The following is a 21,500-nucleotide window of genomic DNA, read 5'->3' on the forward strand; positions in this document are numbered from 1 at the left end:
AGGGTTTGGCACTAAACCTTGTGGAATTATGGTGGAAATTTGACAAAATTACAGCACTTGATGATGGACATAAGGGAGGGGGTGATGTCATTGGGGTTTTTTTAATTAAAAATTTTACCACAGACACTGGTCTCCATGTATGGACATGTTGCTGACCCCTTCTCCTGGCTCTCCCTCTCAATCTTTTGTCATCTCCACCAAAAACAGGCTCCTATGTGTCTTCCTGTGTCTGCTGCAAATTGGTGGTACAAGGCATGTAAGGAGAAACACAATCACCAGCCCTGTAGTCTGCAGCCTCACCACTCACATTAGCTGGAGTCAGAGAGATCTGCAGCTCTCTCAGTTTGATTGTATACAAGGGGGAGACTTACCTCAAGTACTTATTGGAGCTCTCATAGCTGCCAAATTTTGGGCAGCTCCATTCTATGTAAATTATTTCATTCATATCTATAAATTAACATATAATAAAATTCAGTTTATGATCAACACACTCTGCCCCAAGCTGTGCATGTAGGAGGAGGAGGAGAAGGAGGTAGGACATAGAGTTATGCAAATCTTGGTAGCTATGGCTAAGCATAGCTGAGGGGAGCTGGAGGTTGTGTAGGGCACTGGTTTCCAACCTTTTTACACCCACGATCACTTTTTAAATGTCAGGACAAACCAAGATCTACCCCATCCCTTCTCCAAGACCCCACCCCTTCCTTGAGGCTCTGCCTTCTCTGTTCCCCTCCTCTCCATCACTTGCTACCCCAGGCCTTATACACTCACTGGGTTGAGACAGGAGGTGCGGGCTCTGGGGTGGGAATGAGGGATTTGGGTGTGCGAAGGGGGTGAGAGGTGCAAGCTCTGGGAGGGGATTTGGATGCAGGAGGAGGTGGAGAAGGGGATGCTGGCTCGGGAAGGGGGCTCCAGGCTGGGTAGTTTTAGGGTGCTGAGCAAGCCACAGGCTTGTGGATGTGAGGGTGCAGGAGTTTGGGTTGGATGTGTGACAGGCTCAGGGCAGGGAGGTTGGGAGTACAACGTGCTTAGGACACAGATTCGCGCTGTCTGGGTGGTACAGGAGTGTTGTGGTAGAAGACTGAGGCTGCGGGGGTGCAGGAGTTTGGGGATGTGAGAGGCTCAGGACAGGGGATTCCAGTATATGATAGGCTCAGATTTGGGGTTTGGGAGGTGCAGGAGTGTTATGATGCTCTTCAGCATTGTCTTTATTTATGAGAAGGGCGGGGAACCTATTTTGAGTCGGGGTGACTGACCCAAAGAGAAGTCAGTCAGGGCCACACAAGTGAGATGCAAAAAAACAACCCCTCCAAAACCCCCCAAGCCTCACTAATGTGCCCCCAACTGTGCTGGTGGGGACAGAGTGCTGATCAGGGCTGGGGCAGGAGACAGGGTGCTGGTGGGTGGCTGCAACAAAGTACTCATGCGGGAGGAGGGTCTGGCCACGGGGAGGGAATAAGGACAGCTGGGGCTGGTACCTGGGGATCCTGAAGATGCATGCCAGGTCCAGATCTTAGGAAGCATGTGCGCTGCTTCCACCTCCCCAAACAGCTGGTGTGTTTCCTGAACAGCTGGGTCTATCACGCACCAGCGACTTCCTTCCCCCTGCTGCCTTCCTGTGTGGGGGATGGGGAGGACTAGAAGTCCCGGGACTGTGCCAGCTCCAACTGCTCAGGAAGTGTGCGTGCCCTGCTCCTCCGCTCTTACAGCAGCCGTGTGCTTCCTGAGCAGTTGGAGCTGGCATAGTCCTAGGACTCTTACTCCCCACCCCACTTCCCCATGTGCAGGAAGGTAGCAGGGAAAGGAAATCACCAGCACGTGACAAACCCCGTGTTTTAGGAAACATACTGACTGTTTGGGGGAGGGAGGAGCAGCCCACACACTTCCTGAGATGCTGGACATGGTGCGCAGCTGTGGGACCCCACCCTCCACCCCGCAGGTAGCTGGCACTACCGCCATTGTCATTGGAGGTAGCATCAGCACAGGCTGCTTCTTGGGGCTGAGGCAAAATGGAGGAGGGCCCGAACACCTCCCGATCGACTGGTTGATCATGATCAACGGGTTGGTGACTATAGGTCTAGAGGAAGCCATGAGGGTGCTGTAGTAGTGGCAGCTATTCTGTCTTAATGTATTTTTTTGCTGTTAAGTTTCCTAGACTTTTAAACAGGAAATGATATGTTGTTGGTGGGAGTTGGTAATCACTTAGGCAGTTTGCACATCACATCCTGCAATTTGCAAACCGAGCCAAATCAGCCTGTAGTCAACAATCACTATGTCGTGGTATTCTCCTCACTCTCCAGAAAAACTCTGCAACCTCCTAATCCAGGAATCTCATGCTGGCCTCCCAGGCAGCGTACATATTTGTTTTCTCTCCGTGATTAAGGTACCTGCGTAGTCAATTTCAAACCTCAACACAGTGTGTCTTTAGAAACACCACATTAATCTACTCCAGCAGCAGAAAATACTCTCTCCCCATTCCCCAGCTTTCTCCAGGGGCTGGTAAAATCCAGATTTTCCTCAAACAACCAATCTAGGATTTGCCTACCAAACATCCTCATAGCCTAACTCCTATGCAGGCCCTCTCCCTACCTCCTCCTCTCCCCAAATCCTCTGTCTCCAGCTTCTTCCCTCATAAAATAGAAAACATTTAGGTTAAACCAGCTGCTGATTATTCTGCTGTGTTCACAAGAAACCACCCCATAAAATAAAACCTGTTATAACGAGATAACTGATCGCAAGCACCAAGAGGTATTAAATCTTTATTGCACAGCTGTCCAAAGACTTGCCCTACAAGTGTCTAAGGTGGAATGCTCCTGGGGAGAAATGGCATCCGCACAGTTTCTTGAACTACTTGCGTAAAAACCGTCTCAGGCTTTTCTCTTTTTTGGAGCATGCACACTATCATCCTTCCAGACTGTGCACCCAAAGAAATTCTTCAATACTGTTCATGAGCTGATCCCTCAAAGTCTTAAAGCAGAGGTGTGGAACCTATGGTCTACAGATTGGATCCAGCCCGCTGCTTCATGTCATTTGGCATATGGCAAGTCTAAGCACCATGGGCTAGGAGTGCTGAGCTTATCTCTGCAGCCCCTATATGCAGGGGCAACCAGGGAAGCCTTCCTTAACCCCACTGTGCTACCAGCTGTGAGATGCCTAAGGTAAGTGCTGCCCTGCTGGAGGCCACACCCAAATCTTATTCTGCACCCCCCATCCCTTATTCTGCCCCCTTCCATACCCAAACCTCCTCCTGCCTCAGCCCTGTGCCCATTCCTGGGCTCCAGACCATTTGGCCCCAGACTGGAGTCCCCTTCTGTACCCCAACATCTCTAGTCAGAGCCCTCACCCCCCTGCCACACCTCAATAACCTGTTACAGCCCAGAGCCCCCTCCCATATGCCACACCCCTCATTTCTGGCTTCACCCTGGAGCCTATGAAAAGCCTTGAGACTGCACCCCCCGCTTCCTCCACCCCAGCAGGTGTAGGTGTGTCCCATGACTCACATTCTCTGTCAATCCCTTAGTAGAAAAAAGGGCTCATCTCTGAGGGTATGTCTACACTACCCTCCTAGTTCGAACTAGGAGGGTAATGTAGGCATACCGCACTTGCAAATGAAGCCCGGGATTTGAATTTCCCGGGCTTCATTTGCATAAGAGGGGCGCCGCCATTTTTAAAACCCCGCTCGTTCGAACTAGGCTTCCTAGTTCGAACTACCGTTACTCCTCATTTCAGGAGGAGTAACGGTAGTTCGAACTAGGAAGCCTAGTTCGAACTACCTAGTTCGTGCCCCGTGTAGCTGCGCTGCACCGGGTTCGAACGAGCGGGGTTTTAAAAATGGCGGCGCCCCGCTTATGCAAATGAAGCCCGGGAAATTCAAATCCCGGGCTTCATTTGCAAGTGCGGTATGCCTACATTACCCCGCTAGTTCGAACTAGCGGGGTAGTGTAGACATACCCTGACTGAGTGGATTCCATGAATTACCCTGAGTAAAAAATGGCTGGCTGAGACTAGTTTGACCTGCTTTGCAACAATTGTTTGATCTCTAACCCTACAGAAAAAAACTCCACCTGGAAACTTTTTGAAAAATTGCCATTTGGGCAGGGCTTGTATCTCTGCCCTCCCCTTCCTCACTCAAATGACTCCAAATTTGGATCACTAACCCTACCCTGTGCCCTCCTGAGGCACACCCCATTTCAAAGAAATCCAGCAAAGCATGTCGACCTTTGAACAGAGGTCATAACGCTACTTTAATTACAGTGATGCTGCCTTGTCACTACAGTAAATAAGCTGTAGCACATAAGGCAGGGAATTAGGGACACTCCTGTATTTCTTTGACATTTTATTGGACAAGGGACCCAAACTCCATCCCTATTTATAACCAAGACATCCTGTGGAGTTAAGATTACAATTTAGTCACAGATTCCAGAACTTCACTGGTTTCTGCAACTTCTTCCATTGCAGCTGTCAGCAGCTGGAGGGTTGGACTATGTACCCCCTGACCTGCCACTGCAGATGGCTGGACACTGGACCCTCTAGTTTGACCCTGTGGCTAGTGGGGGGTGGGCCCAGCAGGCTCTGAGCCCCTGTCCCACAGCTACAGCCAGGTCACAGGGAGCAGGAACTGTGCATATCCTGTGGCTTTATACACCCCTCTTCCCCTGTGCCCCAGCCCAGTGGCTTCTGACAGGGGCTGCAGCCAGGCCACATATCCCTCCCAGCTGGGGCTGCAATGGGGGACACACATTCTTTTTGCTGGCTCCTGCACTCTGGCCCCCTGGCTGTGCCTGGGGCTTAGTGAGGGCTGCACATGAGGCCATGCACCCCTGTCCTGCAGCTGCAGCCAGCTCCAGCACAGGGACTATTATGCATCCCTGTGGCTGTATCCCCTGCTGTGGCTGCTGGGCTGAACCCCTGTCCTGGCAGGTTCTCAGTCTGTCACCCCCTCCTGCTTTCCTATGGGACCCTATTCCTCCCTCTCCTTATCTGTGACCAATAAAAAGGGACAGTGTTAAGTCACAGAATCATAAATTTTTGTTGATTGCCTGTGATCTGTACTAAAAATAACTATCACGAATCCTTAGCCTTATGTGTAGTCATAACTATCACACCAGCTGTACAATTCCAGAATGCCACAGGGCAGACACTTTATGGCAGCAAGTCAGCAATTCCACAGAAAAGTTCTCACTGCCCTCCCAACATTTCTCTCATTTCAGAACCAACTCTTCTTCTGTACTTTTTCCTCTCTAGATATCTTCCCAAACACTTCATCTTTTACTAGTGAATCCTGCTGCCTGCCTAAGAGCAAAGGAAAGGACTTGTTACATGGTTGATAAATCTGAGGAGTACTGATTTAGACTAAGTGAAGTATCAATCAGTAATTTTCTTAATAATTGAATGTCCTTATTGTAAAATTTTGAATTCAGCCAAGGTAACACAGAAAGCTGTGAAAAGCACCCTTCAGACTTCGCTTTTCAACGAGTTTTCTTAGTGTTAGTACAGCTGTCACCTATACTTAACCAAGCAGAGATTAGTGTTTTCCAAGGAAACATTGGCACATCACTCGGACATTTAAAATTGAACTGGATTAAGCAATAGTGAGCATATTGTAGGAATAGATATTTCATGGTCCTTGAGAGAGATGAGTCTATGGCTTTGATTTTTTTCAAACCAGAAGCAGAAGAAATCCATTGCAGAAAAACTGAGCGAATAGAGGGAAATCTTACCATATACAGTTCTTTGAACTCTAGGAACACAATTCACATCAGCTGTATTTGTGGCTGTGATGCTTGCTGAACATCCACAGTGCAATATGTGAAGTTGGACTATTATTAGCTGTTTGCAAGCCATTCACAGGATGAGAAAGGTATTTGCAAAGCAATACGTTAAAACTGTACAGTAGAGCATACCTCAAAATAAGCTATGCAACTTGCATAGCTTATTTCGAAATAGCTTATTTTGAAATTTGGCACTGACTACACAGCACTAATTTTGAAATAAATCACTATTCTGGCATCTTCCTTAATCCTCGTGAAATGAAAACTACAGGAAGCCAGAATTAGAAGCCCGTTATTTCAATTGCATTTCAAAATAATGAGTGTGTTAAGACATGCAGAACGCTATTTCGAGATAACGTATGTCATACCAAAATAGCGCTGCTGTGTAGATGTACCCTAATGGGATTACTGAATTTGAAAATACTATGATCTATTTGTATCCATTTCAGGAGAGGTAGAAGGTGAAGTTTGATACTTTGTTTTGTAAATTAATTATTGCTCAGTATACTAGTTAGATCATCCATTCCATCTTCCTCCCGATACAGGAGAGCTCACTACATAACACATTCTGAAGTTGTGTTCAGCCTTAGGTGTAAGTATCCCAATCAATGAAGCTTCCGATGTCAATCTGTTTCTCAGACTGACAATTCAGTGAAAGGAAGTTTCTCACAATACTCTCTCTTAATAGAATCCCATTATTCATGGGCAGCTCATAAATCTTTGGCTTGGGGAGGCTAGCCCACAGTCCCACTCCCTCTGCCAAGCCCCCGTACCTTCTGTGTTCCTCAGAACCCAGATTCTAATCCACTGTGGATGCTGGCCTCCACTCCAGGCTGGCTAGTGCCTGTATCCCAGCCCTGGAACATCCTTTTTTCCAGCCAGGAAAAATAGACCACTGTGGTCTATTATATTCAAATAAAGCAAGTTTCCTACCTATATCAAGTATGCTACCTGAAATTGTTAAAAATAAAATGATTAAGATAAAACCCAGCTTGATTTTTTTTTTGCTCAACATTCACTTTGGACTTTGAAAATACACAAAGCAATTTCTAGTCACTTTCAAGTTTTGGCTCTCTTGAAATAGCCTTATTACATAAACCTATGTAGTCAGTTTCCTGTGTAAAAGAAATATGTGAGTAGCAGTGCTCTCTTATGGAACTGTAAATATAGTTTGTTGTTTTCTAATTTAATTATTCTAACATTTATTATATTAATTTTATATGTTTAAGAAAACAATGTCATAGATGGGCTTTATGTAGTGTCTTTCATCTGAGAATTATAATTCACATTGTAAACATTAGTGGGCAAATCCTAAACTGGCTTGCATTTCCAGAGAATTTACATAATTTGAAGATCTGCGTCTAAGCCTCGCAAACTCCTGCACAGTAGAACAATATTGTTATCCCCATTTTGATAATGAGGGAACTGAGGCATAATAAAAAAAAGAGGTTAAAGGACCTGCCTAAAAGTTGCTCACCAAGTGGTAGAGTTGGAATTAGAATCCAGAGCTCCTAACATCTGGTTCCATGATCTAACTCCTTCATTTCTAAAGGAGAAAGGGACCACACTTTTCTGCCATGTTAGGTGTTGACAGTTTTGGGCTGTTATAATAGAGAAAAAGGGTTTGGACCATGCAGATGAGTGCAAGAAAAACCTTTCCCCCAGTTTTCTTGGAAATATATCTGAATTTACATCATTTGTTTGTTTGAGATCTGAATCAGCTTTGCAGTTCCAGATTACTTGTACTTCACATTGTATCAATTTCTGTTCCACCATGAAAACTGAATAAGTCTAAAACAGAAGATCATGAAACATAATGTAATAGCCAGATGAACCAACAATCACAGTCAATGTTGAATTCTGAACCAGTTATTCATTTCACAGGTCACTGCCATTCATTAGTCCACAAGAGAAGGGTTTTAAAATGCAAAGCAAGAAATTGGATTGTGCTGTAGAATGTGCCTCTGACAAGTGATCAATCAAGGTAATCATCCTACATACAGAGAAGTCTCCAAAGGGAAAGTCCAGTAATAGCTGGTTAAACACTAAACTGCAGGCAGTGGTGAGGCCTAAGCTGTAATTTAGAAAGATTTCACCTAATCACCAGTGGGATTGATTCCGCTTACTTGCTTAATAGCAACCAGCTGTTTAAAAGTGGCTGTTACACTAGCCACACAACAGATCATGAAATCTCTCTCATGTCTGGAGACTTTCCTCTACTGCCATTATGTAAACATCCTTACTGATGCATCTGTCCACCAGGGTCATTGAATGCTTTGAGCTCTTCAAATGGAAAGTGCTATATAAAGAAAGGGTAGTGCTTGTTATTATCTGAAAACAAGCTCAACGATGTAAATTACCCCATAGTCCCTCACCCTTGCCTGTAGTCTCCCCATAATTTGAAATGTAGCTCCATCAGCAGGGCTTCAATTTGACTCAGAGATCCACATTTTTGATTCTTAAAAAATGTTTCTCCTAGTTAATAGAGAAATACTGGACTGTATCTTACCCCACAGGCAGTTTTCACCAAAAGGGCCTTGCCTGGTGGTAGGGTACTGAGAACTGGCACACAAACAATAAGGAGTTCAAATCTCAGTCTTGGTTTTCTGCATGTAAATAGGAGACAAGAATGAGAAGGACTTTAAAGTAGGTCCAGAGAGAATAGGGGACAAATCCACAGGTAAGCATAAAAAAGGGGACCTGTTAATAAGAGTTAGATATTTCAGTGGACATAAATAGCTACAGCAGGGTTGCAGGAGCAACAAAAGGGAAATCAGTGGGGGAGTCTGTTTAACATCTTTGATATTTATACACAAAATCAAGGAGAATGGGAAATAAACATGAACTGTAAATATTAATACAAATGTCAAAACATAAATTAATTGGGAGCACAGAGACATCAGGAATATATACACATTTGTTCTGAGGTCCAGAAGGAAGCCAGCTGAAAATCTCTAGGTAAAATAAAAGGAGAAAAATAAGGGACTTGGATCTACCATAATCAACAAACTGGGAAGAGAACAGAAATATCCTAAACACAAGTCCTGGTAGTAATGGGAGAATAACTATCCAGACATCTGTTAGAAAAATAATATGGCAAAATACAAAAATTCCAATTAATTTTCTGGAATTCCAAGAACTGGAGACAACTTCCAAAAAGTAGACGACATAACCAGGGTAACAATGATTTTAGATCTGATTTTGACCAATAAAGTGAAGTTAGTAGTGAATCTGAAGGTTGGAAGCAGTTTGGGTGTAACAATAGCTTTCAGTATTCTAAGGGAAGGAAGGCACAAGAGCATCAGAATAATCTCCATGATTGCCTATTGTTCAGCTGAGGTTTCTGGAACTGTATAAAAACCATTGGGTTCTGATCCTTTTTTCTCTCATAGCTGCTTGATGCTTCATGCAAGGGAAGCTTAATTTATAAGACCAGGATCTCCAGTCCCACTTGGGTCACCCTGAATACAGACATCTAACAGTAATTAGGGCTGTACCAAACTCACATCCATTTTGGTCAGTTTCACCATCATAGGATTTTAAAAATTGTAAATGTAATTATTTCAGATATTTAAATATTAAATTTCATAGTTTTGTAGGAGTCCTGACCCCAGAAGGAGTTGGGGGTTGAAAGATTATTCTAAGGTTTGAGGTAAAGCTATCCTTACTTCTGTGCTGCTGCTGGCAGCAGTGCTGCCTTCAGAGCTGGAGAGCAGTGGCTGCTGGCTGCGAACTCAGCTCTGAAAGCATGGCATGCTATTGCCACCCTCTCTTCTGTGCTGCTGCTGTCGGAGCATTGCCTGGCCAAAAGCCACCATTCTCTGGCCACCTAGCTATGAAATCAGCATAGAAGTAAGTGCATCAATACTATGACTCACCTAAAACAACCTTGTGACCATAGTTCCCGCTAAGGTGCACGTCTCTGTGGTCATGCACAAAAAATTATCCACCTGCGCACCTCCCTTGCAGAGCTGTGCAGCAGCACTCACCTTCCTGCTGGAAGGTGAGTAGAGCAGCAGGCGACTGCTCTAGTAGGTGGGGCTGGCTGAGGTGGTGTGGTGGGAGGGCCACTGAGGCTGCTCTAATGGCTGGTGGGGGCCGAGTGGCAGGCAGCCAGGCCCTGCTCCAGTGGGGGACTGGGACCTGCTTTGGCAGCTGGGGCTGGGACCTGCTGCATGGTGGGGCGACTGGGGACCTGCTTGGGAATCTAGGTGGTAATACTGCTGAAAAGGATCTGGGAGTTATAGTGGATCCTTTACTGACAATAAAATGAAGTAGCAAAAAAGACTAACAACATTCCAGGGTGTAATAATAGGAATGCCGTATGCAAGACATGAGAGGTAATTGTCTCAGTCTGCTTGGTCCTGGTGACACCTCGGCTGGAGTACTGTGTCCATTTCTGGCCACCAAATTTAAGGAAAGATGTGGACAAATTAGAGATAACCTTTCCTCACAAGTCAAGTTTTCTAGCAAAACTGGGTACGTTTAATTTTGAGAAGAGAAGACTGAGAAAGGGACCTGATGGTTGTCTTCAAATATATAAAGAACTGTTACCAAGAGGAGAGTGATCAATTACTCTCGTTGTGTACTTGTCACCGAGTGTCCCCAAGTCTCGGGAGGTCACTCCAAGTTCGGGCGCCCTCCCTGTCTTATGACCGACCGCCTGCCCGCGGTCCTAACTGTAGGCGCTGCCAGCCCGTGCTCCGATGGGCCTGAGGGGGCTGGGAAGGGGGCTCGGGCCCTCCCACACTCCGAGCCCCGACCCAGGGCCCTAAGACAGGGACGGTAGTCCCTGGATAGTGGAGGGGGAAAAGTTCCCCCAAACCCTCCACTCGCAGGGACCGCGGCCCCGCCCTGGGTCTCTTCTTCCCGGCTCAGCCCCGGGGAATTCCCCAGCTGGGGAATAGGCTTACCCCCGGTCTCTGTCTCCGCCGAGAGTTCCCGCCTCCGGGTTCCTCCGGGTTCCTCCGCCCTTGTGAGGGGCTGTCTGTCTCCCCGTTCCTCCTCCTCTCCAGGTTGGGGCTCTCGTCCTTTTGAACCCCCCGCCGGAGCCGCAAAGTGGGTCCGCCCCCGACACCTGCGCCCCCGCCCTCCTGAGCGTCCTCCCCGACGCTCCCCGTGACGTCATCCAGCCGCGCCGGAGCATCCTCGCAGCCGCTTGTCCTTTTTCCCTCTGCTCGGCCTCCCGGGTCCCTCTCAGCCGGACTTCCCCCGATCGCCCGCTTCCCCGGCAGGCCAGTCTCTGTCTCGGACCCCGGCCCCGTGCGGGGTGTTGCGGGAACGGCACCTGCTTCCCCCCCCCCCCCCGGTTCCTGACTCAGTGCGGGGGAGCGCGGATACGGCGCTTGCCCCGTCACAGTACTGAATATAAGAAGAGAACTAATAGGCTTCATTGGCAGCAAGGAAGATTTAGGTGAGATATTAGTAAAACTTTCTAACAATGAGTAATTAAGTTCTGGAATAGAGGTTGTGGATTCCAGTGACTGGAGGTTTTTAAGAATAGGTCAGACAAACACCTGTCAGGAATGGTTAAAGGTGGTTAACTTGGTCCTGCCTCGGCATAAGGGGCTGCACTTGATAACCTCTGTAGGCTTCTTCCAGGCATTCATTTCTATGATTCTGTGTTGGAGGAGATGAACATGTGAACTGCATGTGCAAAAAGAGAGACATATTACAGTCTTACTGATACTCAAAGGGAAATTGTGCCTCCCCAGGGAAAACAGGCTCTTGCCTTTGGCTGCTGTAAGTTATCAGAGCCTGAGTAGAGACCAGGGTGATCATTTTGTGCAGTCAACATTAACCTTTTGTGAGGAAGATAAGTTGCAACATTTCATGACAATACAGTATCAACCTCTTAGAATACCTGCCATGTGAAGGTCCTGGTTCTCAGCTGTGCCTCACTGATGATGGGCAGAGAAGAATCACAGAAGAAAACACCACCCAGTGTTTGTGGTGTGGTCAGATGGAGAACTCTCAGCACAAGTGAAGTCATCTCAAGTTATTAGTGAATTAACCAAAATGTAATTATGCCTTCTACGTTTCAGTTCTTCTGTCTCTCCTTTCACTCTTTATAAGATGCTACCTCAAATGTCTGTTTTTGATAAGAAGAAGAATTTTTACTTTCTTGGTTGGACCTGCCAGCCATTTTCCTGAGTGAATCTCCAAGCCTGCTCCATTTGACTTAAGGGGAACTTGCAATAGTAGTTACCATTCTCAGAGTACTACAGAACATGTTACTTCATCAGAAAATACAAATTAAGCAAGGAAACAAAATATTTCAAGATACCAGAAACTATTTCAAAACATTCAATGTCTGAAGTGGGCAGTTGTGCAATCCTTAGGGGCTACTGACAGAAAATGCGGACTGATGATGTGTGTCAAGACAGGAAGAACAGACACAGGAAGCAGCTTTTTCTAAGCACTCATTTCTGAGGGAATGATTCAAGTACAGTTATTATAGCTCAAGGATCATCATCAGTTAGTCTTTTCTGAGGTACGTTACATGGGCATAACCCAGCAGGCACTAAAGGAAAATTACAAACCAGTAGTAAGTGTAGTGGCTATGTCTACACTACACTGATCTATCGGAAAAAGGTACAGAAATTGCGCTCCGCAATTTGTGTACTTTTTTCTGATAGTTTTTTCAGAAGAGGCTTTTCAAAATTTGGCCCATCTACACTGGCCCAAATATTGGAAAAGTCTTCTCTTTTGGAAGAGCCTTTCTTTCTCATGGGAGGAGGAAGACAGGGCTTCTGAAAGAGCGCATCTGCTCTTCCGAAAAAAAGAACAGAAAAGCAGACACATTCCCTGGACGTGGCGGAGTTTTTCTGGGATATCTCTGGAATGTTAACATTAACATTTAGAGAAATGATAACAAGTGTAATGAAAAATGGACAAGTTGGCCTTGCATGTCACAGACATCCAAATGTCATGGAAAGTAGGTAGAATACCGGAAGAGGGTATGTTCCCTCCAGTATCACCTCTTTTTATTTAAACAGTTATTCTAGACATTAATGAATATTAACTATTAGAATACCACCCACCCAATCTTCAGATCCAACAACAGAGCAGCTACATGAACAGTCGTCTTCCCCAGGGAAAACAAAAAACAGCATACAGTAAATAACAAAAATACTTTGCTCTTACATAGCACTTTCATACATACATGTCAAAGCACTTTACACTTCCGTTTTATTGATGGAGAAAACTGACAGTAGGATGTTTTTCCATTAGCACCTATGACCCAAAGCAATCAACATAATAAAATGCTCTATGTGTTAATGCTACCCAGGTCCAGAAAGTTTAGAGCAGGGGTGGGCAATAATTTTTGATGGGGACCCACTCCAAGAATTTGGCAAGTGGTCAAGGGTTGCACTTTTACATGATATTAAAGGAGGAGGTGCAGGGTCTAGGATGGAGGTTGGGTGCAGAAGGGAGCTAGGGGTGAGGTTGGGTGCAGAAGGGAGCTAGGGGTGAGGAATGGCTCAGGAGGGGGTGTGGGATCTGAGAGGGAGTTTAGGTGAAGGAAAGGGCTGTATCCTGGGGCAGGTGATTGAGGTGCAGAGAGTTTGGGTTACATGGGGTAGGGATGAAGAAGGGGAGCAGAGGGTTGGGAGGAAGGAGGAGTTGGGGCACCAGAGGCAGGCTGTGGTCAGGAGGCATTTACCTGGGCAGCTTCTGGCCAGCAGCCCAACAGGTTCCTCAGCCAGGCTCCCTGCATTCCATGCCCCTGCAGACCACTCAAAACCGCCAGCTTAAGCCAGCCGTGGCTATTGTGTGCTGCTCTGAAGCCTCGAGCCCAAGGGGAGAGGAGGAAAGGGGGTACTTCACATATTGCCTGTTCTTCAAACAGGCACTTCCATTGGCTGGAAAACAGGGCCAAGGGCAATGCATGAAGCCTCTTCCCTCCTCACCCCAGACTCACAGCATTCACAGACACACATGGCCCCACAGCCAGCTTTTGAGTGGCATGTGGGTGCAGGGGAGGCAGATCTGGTCTGTGGGCAGTATTTTGCCCACCCCGGGTTTAGAGTAATGGTAGAAAGAGAAATAGTGCTTGGCACAGTTGGATTAGATTTAGTTTCAACCTAGGAGAGGAAATATCACCATATCTAGTTGCCTCCTGGTTAGATGTACACAAGATGTTTTGATGGAACAAAATGCACAATTAAAAATGAACATTACCAACAAAGAGTGAAGCTGTATTTTGTAATCTCTTCTAATATGTGAGTGTTGTTCTTCCAAAGAACTGCGTGGTCCTATAAATCACATAGGGATGAGCTGCTAAGAATCTTGCTTTCTTCACAACTGAATTAATGTTCAACAACACTCAGGCAGTGAGAAACATTTAGAATGTATTAGGCTTCCTTTCAGTAGGTGTAAGTAACAATAAGGGCTAATCACTCAAAGCTCTGGTAAATATGAAATGAACAAGAGGAAAAAAAAAGTTAATGTACCATGGCAATTACATTGCTTGGAATGGGGGAGGAGAGGAACACGTTTGCTCCAAAACCCGGAGGTTTCTATGGTGAAAGAGGAAGGAGACTAGAGTAATTTCTGTTCATGAGAATTTAATTTCAGACTCTTTTCCCTTCATTCCCTTAAAATAGCTTGTAAAATGTGCCAGATTAAAAAGGACAATTTTCAGTCTAGTAAAAAAAAGTGTTTTGCTTTTTATTGACGAAAAGCTTTTCCTTGTGATTTTACGGAAGTGTGTGTTTGCACATACGAGGTAGAGAATTCTGAGTACCAGCTGTATGAAGAAATATTTTGGCTGCAAGGAGGGGAGGGGAAGTGGCTAATATGGCTGTGAAACAGTGATGGCTTTGTTTTTTGTGTATTGTACCTTCACATTTCTAAGAACTCTGCCTGTGTGCAAAGACGGCAGCCATTTTATTCTGAGTGTTAATAAGTGCGTCTTACAGAGGAAAGAGACTCAGTGCTCTCATGGAGATTTTATTTAGTAGACTTTTCTTGTTTTCTTTAATGAGAAGTAGAATGAAAATACATTGCAGTATATGGGGCACATTACATGGAAGAACCTGCCTTTTTTTTTAAAAGCATAACTAGTTCCCAGCAAAGTGGATTGATTTAAATCAAAATGATTGAAATAATCAATTTTATTCTTGAGTTAAATCAACAAGCAGGAAACCTTGATTTAAATGATTTTATCATATTTTGCCTTTGTATTTTTTTCTTATTTGCCTAAAGAAATGTTGGTTCCCATTATTTTGTAACTATTACACCATGTTAATTTGTAACTTTGGTGGTTCATTTTGCTAATTTGGTAGATATTCTATGTACATGTATTTAAGCAATTATATAGCTTAAATTTTTACTTAGGATGCATGTGAAGCTTTATTTGGATAGAAATTCCAGTTCAAGGAAAAATCCAAAAACTAGCATTTTATTTGTGTTTATAAAATAAAACTTGACTATGTGGTTTACATAAGACAAAAGTTTTAAATGCAAAATATATTTTGATATACTAACTGATACGTTAAACTAAGGAAAGTATTATCTGTACTAGTGAATTGAGATGACTCTTCTGATCACCGTGTCCTTTCACAATCTAAAAACAGTAGACTTCATCCTCCCACATAGAGCTTTCCTCCCCAATAGACTAGAGAAGAAAACACCTGGTTTAGCACTTCAACAATCACTAGTTCTTGTCCTTAGCCAGTGACTTCCACTAGTTCAGTGATTTAAGTTTGACAGCAAAGTGATTTAGATTATTTTAATGTTCATAATACATGTAAGCCTGAATGTAGATTGTCAATTTCAAATTTAATTGTAAATAGGTTTATTTAAAAATAGTACATGCATATTTAATGTACATGAAAATCAAATTTTACACACACTGATTTAAGAACTCTTAAAGTTATTTACCAGCAACGAAAAGGCCATTGCAGTAGCAGCATTGTATGCAAGGTCAAACCATAAATTTGGGGCATTCATCTCTTGACTCGAGTCTAAGACAACATAGTTAATGGAGAGAATGCAGAGTTCTGTCATCAGAAGGTGTTATTGCATGTACTCTGTCCTTTGTGTCTACGCTGTCATGTTGACAAAGTGGCTTGCTTTGTCAACAGAACTGGCTGTAGTCTAGACGCTCTTTGTCGACAGAAGCTTTGTCGACAGTATCTGTCGACAAAACTCTGTAGTCTAGACGTACCCTAAGAGACAATTATCATCATCATCACCACCTGCAAAGAGGAAAAAAAGGCATTTTGCACCAATTTCTCTTCCTTTGGGGAAGAGCTGAAAGCAAATTTGTGGGCTTTTAAAGTCAGCGTCTTCTTGTTTTTCTTATTTGAAATTCTAATCTTTTCTACCCTGCCTTACCCAGGAGAACTGGAGAATGGGTAGATTTATGACAGACACCACATAAGTGAAACTTAATTAATGGATGACAAACGAGTCAAGCCTCACTCTGGCTCTACTGCTCTGAAATTTCAGTCAATCCTCCACTAAAACCAGAAAAGAGCAGACATGACATCCTTGCTATTTCTAGGGTTATGAGAAGCAGTCACACAAATTATTTCTGGGGTAGAGATGGAAGAGAAGTCACTTTCAGGCCTTGTCAATCTGTCAAAGAAGCAAAAAGAGCACAAGCCCCATGTTTTCCCTTGACAGGTCATATTGAAGTGGTTAGATGTGATCAGTGCTCTATAGGACACAAAGTTTCCAAACTGAGAAGATGACAAAGGATTAAGATTGACAAAGAATTAATACTTTATATATTGAACGAATTGCATTCAGAAACTAAACCACCATCTCCATTAGAAAAATGATCAGTGACACAGGAACCCCTCAACGAAAGCAAACAGCAGTTCACTCATTAGTATAGACAGAGCTAAATGGTTTAGAACACTAGTCACAAAGTCCGTGGTGCAAGATATCTAGCATATTGCTTTGCTATAACAGATATTAGAGTTACACCCCATATGATGAATGGGAGGGATACTGCATTTTTCTAGACATCTCAACCATTCAGTTAACTAAACTGCCTGTAAAAGGTCAAACCCAGAAACAGTTGGCATGCAGGATGTGTTGGCAGGGAGCCAGGAAAGCCAATGGGAAGAAAGTGAGAGATTTGAATTGGGAAAACAGTTTCTGCCTACTTCAGTCTTTTGTGTGAGTTCAAAGCAAGATCTGGGGGAGAGATGACATACACCTTGGGAACCAGGCATGAAATCTTCAGCAATATTCATATCTAGAGAGGACTGGACCTTGGAACAACAGATGGGAGTAGAACAGGGAATTAGACACTATCAGGTTATTTTCTTTATTTTGGGGTTGAGTTAAATTCCTCTGTGCTGAGCCCATGTAACTATTGTTTTCCAGAGGTGAAAATGTCCCCAAGTAGACATGTAGTGTCTGTTCGCAACAAAGTACAACAGGAAGTGCCTTCAGTTCTGCTCCTTCCTAGGTCACCATCCTGGTTCGCTCATATGTGCCTTCTTCCTCCCTTAGTCAGACCAGCAATTCTACAGGTTCCCTCTTGACTCCTCTCATAAAAGGCCTCCTGCTAAAGGTCAGAACAGACAGGACATGGCTGATCCTGAGAGCCCTAACTGCATCAGCACTGGTTCATCCACTCTTCTAGATTTCTCAGTGAACACACAGATTAGCTTACCACTGTTCCTGGATTTGATTTCTCATGTTCACAGTTGCCTACATTACCTGAATCTCAGCTCCTTCCAACTCACAGCAAAGAAGCTCTAAGGGTGAACCCAGTGGATTGCTCATGCTCAGGGCCAGTTCATGACCCGCTCTTGGGAAACAGGAAACTCTCTACTAGAGCCACTTACCTTGCAAAGTTGAAGAGACCCTCAGACTGATCAATGCAAAAGGGTCTTTCACTTACTGCATCATCACTGCCCTTCATTCTAGATTACCTACTCCACTGAAAGCAGGAGTATTTGATGGTGTCATTCATAAGGGTCCAAACTAGAGATGCAAATGTAGCATACCAAAGTTGCTAATGAAGCGCGGGATTTAAATATCCTGTACTTGAATAGCATATTCGCATCCGGTCACCATTTTAAAAATCCACTAGTCCGAATTAACTCACCGCGTAACAGTTAATCCAAGGGAAGGGGTTTCTTTCAGAATACCGCGTCTACACGCAGTGAGTTAATTTGGACTAGTGGATTTTTAAAACAGCGACCGGACGCAAATATGCTAATCAAGCATGGGATATTAAATCCTGCGCTTCATTAGCAACTTTGGTATGCTATATTTGCATCCCTAGTTTGGACTAGGGAGCAAGTGTAGACATACCCTATGTTTCACACTTGAGTGAGCAGCTAGACAGTCTTCTCAAACTCAATCTACGGTTGCTTTTATAAGGGGCTGGAACAGCTGCATCCACAGATAAGTGATCCCATACCTCCTTGGGACCTCAATTTGGTTTTAACTAGGGGAATAGGACCCCCCCCCCCATTCTATCCAGTAGCAACATACTCTCTGATGTGTCTTGAAAGGTGGCCTTCCTAGTTGCCATTACCTCAGCTAGAAGGGTGTCAGATCTGAGCTCATGCATCTGAGACATTGTGTTTAAGGACACAATACAGCAATGGCCATACCCATCCTTTCAACCAAAGGTGGTCTCTCAATTTCATAGTAACCAGGATATAGAATCATAGAATACTAGGACTGGAAGGGACCTCGAGAGGTCATCGAGTCCAGTCCCCTGCCCTCATGGCAGAACCAAATACCATCTAAACCATTCCTGACAGACATTTATCTAACCTACTCTTAAATATCTCCACAGATGGAGATTCCACAACCTCTCTGGGCAATTTATTGCAGTGTTTGACTACCCTGACAGCTAGGAACTTTTTCCTAATGTCCAACCTAAACCTCCCTTGCTGCAGTTTAAGCCCATTGCTTCTTGTTCTATCCTCAGAGGCCAAGATGAACAAGTTTTCTCCCTCCTCCTCATAACACCCTTTTAGATATCTGAAAACTGCTATCATGTCCCCCCTCAATCTTCTCTTTTCTAAACTAAACAAACCCAGTTCCTTCAGTCTTCCCTCATAGGTCATGTTCTCTAGACCTTTAATCATTCCTGCTGCTCTTCTCTGGACCCTCTCCAATTTCTCCACATCTTTCTTGAAATGCGGTGCCCAGAACTGAACATAATACTCCAATTGAGGCATAACCAGCGCAGAGTAGAGTGGAAGAATGACTTCTCGTGTCTTGCTCACAACACACCTGTTAATGCATCCCAGAATCATGTTTGCTTTCTTTGCAACAGCATCACACTGTTGACTCATATTTAGCTTGTGGTCCACTATAACCCCTAGGTCCCTTTCTGCCATACTCCTTCCTAGACAGTCGCTTCCCATTCTGTATGTGTGAAACTGATTGTTCCTTTCTAAGTGGAGCACTTTGCATTTGTCTTTATTAAACTTCATCCTATTTACCTCAGACCATTTCTCCAATTTGTCAAAGCCATTTTGAATATCTTCTTACTAGTCTTCTATCCTAAACCACATGCTAACCGGGAGGCACAGAGATGCCAATCACTCAATATGAGGCATGTGCTAGCCTTCTACAGAGAGAAGACCAAACTCTTTAGGAAGACTACCCAGCTTTCATAGCCATCAGGGATAGAATGAAGGGCCATCCAGACTTAGCCCAGAGAATCTCGCCAGGAATCATTTCCTTTGTCTGCACATGCTACGTTACTACAACCTAGTGAAGGTCCTAGCTTCTCAGCTGACAATCCATTCTTATGGGAGCCAAGCATAAGCAGCAACATTCATGGCACAAGTTTCAATCCACAATATCTAAAGGGTGGCAAACTGGTTATTAGTTCACATATCTTTGGCACACTGTGCCATCCCCCAACAATCTAGAGATAGTTCAGGCTCTGGCAGAGTGATCCTGCAATCAGCAGGTCAGTGAACTCCAAACACTCCATCTGCTCGGGACACACCAATATTGGAATGGACATGGACTCAAAGAAAAAAAATGGTTACTTACCTTCCATAACTGTTGTTCTTTAAGATGCGGTGTTCATGTCCTTTCCAACTTCCCCTCCCCCTCTCCTCCTACACCACTATCAGAATTGCCAGCAAGAAGGAAGTGGAGGATCAGCAGGCCCCTATATACCAGTGCTACGAGGAACAACTGTAGGAGCACTAGAGCCAATACAATGAACATCATAGAGGCTACGTCTTCACTGCAGCCTTTGTTGGCAGATACAATGCAAAGGTTTTTGTGCAAAAAAAGCCGTATAGATGGGACCATTTTGTGCAAAAAAACCCTTTTACACAAGAACCCTTATTCTTGCAGGTATACAGGATCTTGCACAAAAGGGGTTTTTGCCCTGTCTATACTGCTTTTTTTTTTTTTTTTTTTTTTTTTTTACACACAAAAACCTCTTCCGCAAAACGGATTGGAAGAGACTATGCAAATGAGAACGTGAGAAATGCTAATGAACGCTTCATTTGCATTGTCTCTGCCGACAAAGGCTGCAGTATAGACGTAGCCAGAGGGAAAATTTTCCAGCAGCAATGCACACATCTCAAACCTCCCCCCTCCCTCCCCAGTCTTGGAATGGGTATGATCAATACATCTTGAATAACCACCATTACAGAATATTAGTAACAGTTATTTCTATTCTATTTGTATCTCAGGAAGACTAAAGTTAGACATTTTTAAATCAATAGGGCCAGATAATTTTCATGCAAGAGTTTTAAAAGAACACAGGGGACCATTAGTGTTGATTTTTAGTAAGTCATGGAACATTGGGAAAATTCCAGAAGTCTGAAAGAAAGCTAATGTTGTGCCAGTATTTAAAAAGGATAAACAGGATGACCTGGGCAACTAGAGGATTGTCAGTCTGACATTAAAAAGATAATAAAGCAGCTGATATGGGACTCAATGAATGAAGAATTAAAAGAGAATATAACTAATGCCAGGCAACATGAATTTCTAGAAAATAGATCCTGCCAAAATAACTTAATATCTGATTTTGGATGGGATTACAAATTTGGTTGATAAAGGTAATAGTGCTGATACAGTATAGATAAAACTTCTATAGAGCATTTGAGTTGGTAATTTATGGCACTGTAGTTTAAAATCTGGGTCAATATATAATTAACATTGTACACATTAAATGGATTAAAAGCTAACTGATAATCCCAAAATTAAATTGTAAATGGAGAATCATTATTGAGTGTGTGTGTGTAGTGGGGACCTGCAGGGATCTGTGCATAGCCCTATCCTGTTAATTTCATGTTTTTTATCTACGTGATGGATGATGTGTGTCAGTGATACATTTTATAGATGACACAAACATTCGAAAAATTGGGGTAATGGTAAATAATGAAGGCGACAGATCGTTGATTTATATCCCTTCATAAAAAGGGCTCAAGCAAGCAAAACACATTTTAATACAGCTAAATGTAAATATATACATCTGGGAGCAGAGAATGTAGGCCATTGTGAAAGACTTAACTCACTGTTAGCACATTCATTAGCCAGTACTTGTATGGCAGCTCTTTCCATTGGGTACCTCCTGCCAACAGTCACTGCCTCTTCCTGTAAGTTGGCCCTCTAGCCAAGTCATTCAAGTCTCTCCTCTTTCCAGGGGTAGCTCATGAACAAAAAACAAGGGGAAATTAATGCAAATAAACAGTGTTAATTGGAAATAAAGGGGAACGATTCCCTATGAAGTTGTGTTAGACTCTGGCACCCCTTTCTATCAGGGAGTTA

The 21,500-nt window shown here is 43.9% G+C and overlaps 1 protein-coding gene and 1 long non-coding RNA gene across 2 annotated transcripts in view; one reads left to right on the forward strand and one right to left on the reverse strand.

The window, feature by feature from the left end:
* Positions 1-10,896, reverse strand: part of LOC142829140 (uncharacterized) — a 50,571-nt gene extending 39,675 nt beyond the window's left edge. The window contains exons 1-2 of the mRNA XM_089778249.1: positions 10,682-10,896; positions 8,278-8,374 (exon numbers count right to left, since the gene is read on the reverse strand). Coding sequence (XP_089634375.1) covers positions 8,278-8,374; positions 10,682-10,896 — 312 coding nt within the window. The remainder of the gene's footprint in view (positions 1-8,277; positions 8,375-10,681) is intronic.
* Positions 1-21,500, forward strand: part of LOC149524333 (uncharacterized) — a 157,097-nt gene that overhangs the window by 112,377 nt on the left and 23,220 nt on the right. The window lies entirely within an intron of this gene.

The sequence above is a fragment of the Pelodiscus sinensis genome, chromosome 5, assembly GCF_052426305.1.
Source record: "Pelodiscus sinensis isolate ZL-2025 chromosome 5, ASM5242630v1, whole genome shotgun sequence".
In the NCBI taxonomy this organism is placed as follows: domain Eukaryota; kingdom Metazoa; phylum Chordata; order Testudines; family Trionychidae; genus Pelodiscus; species Pelodiscus sinensis.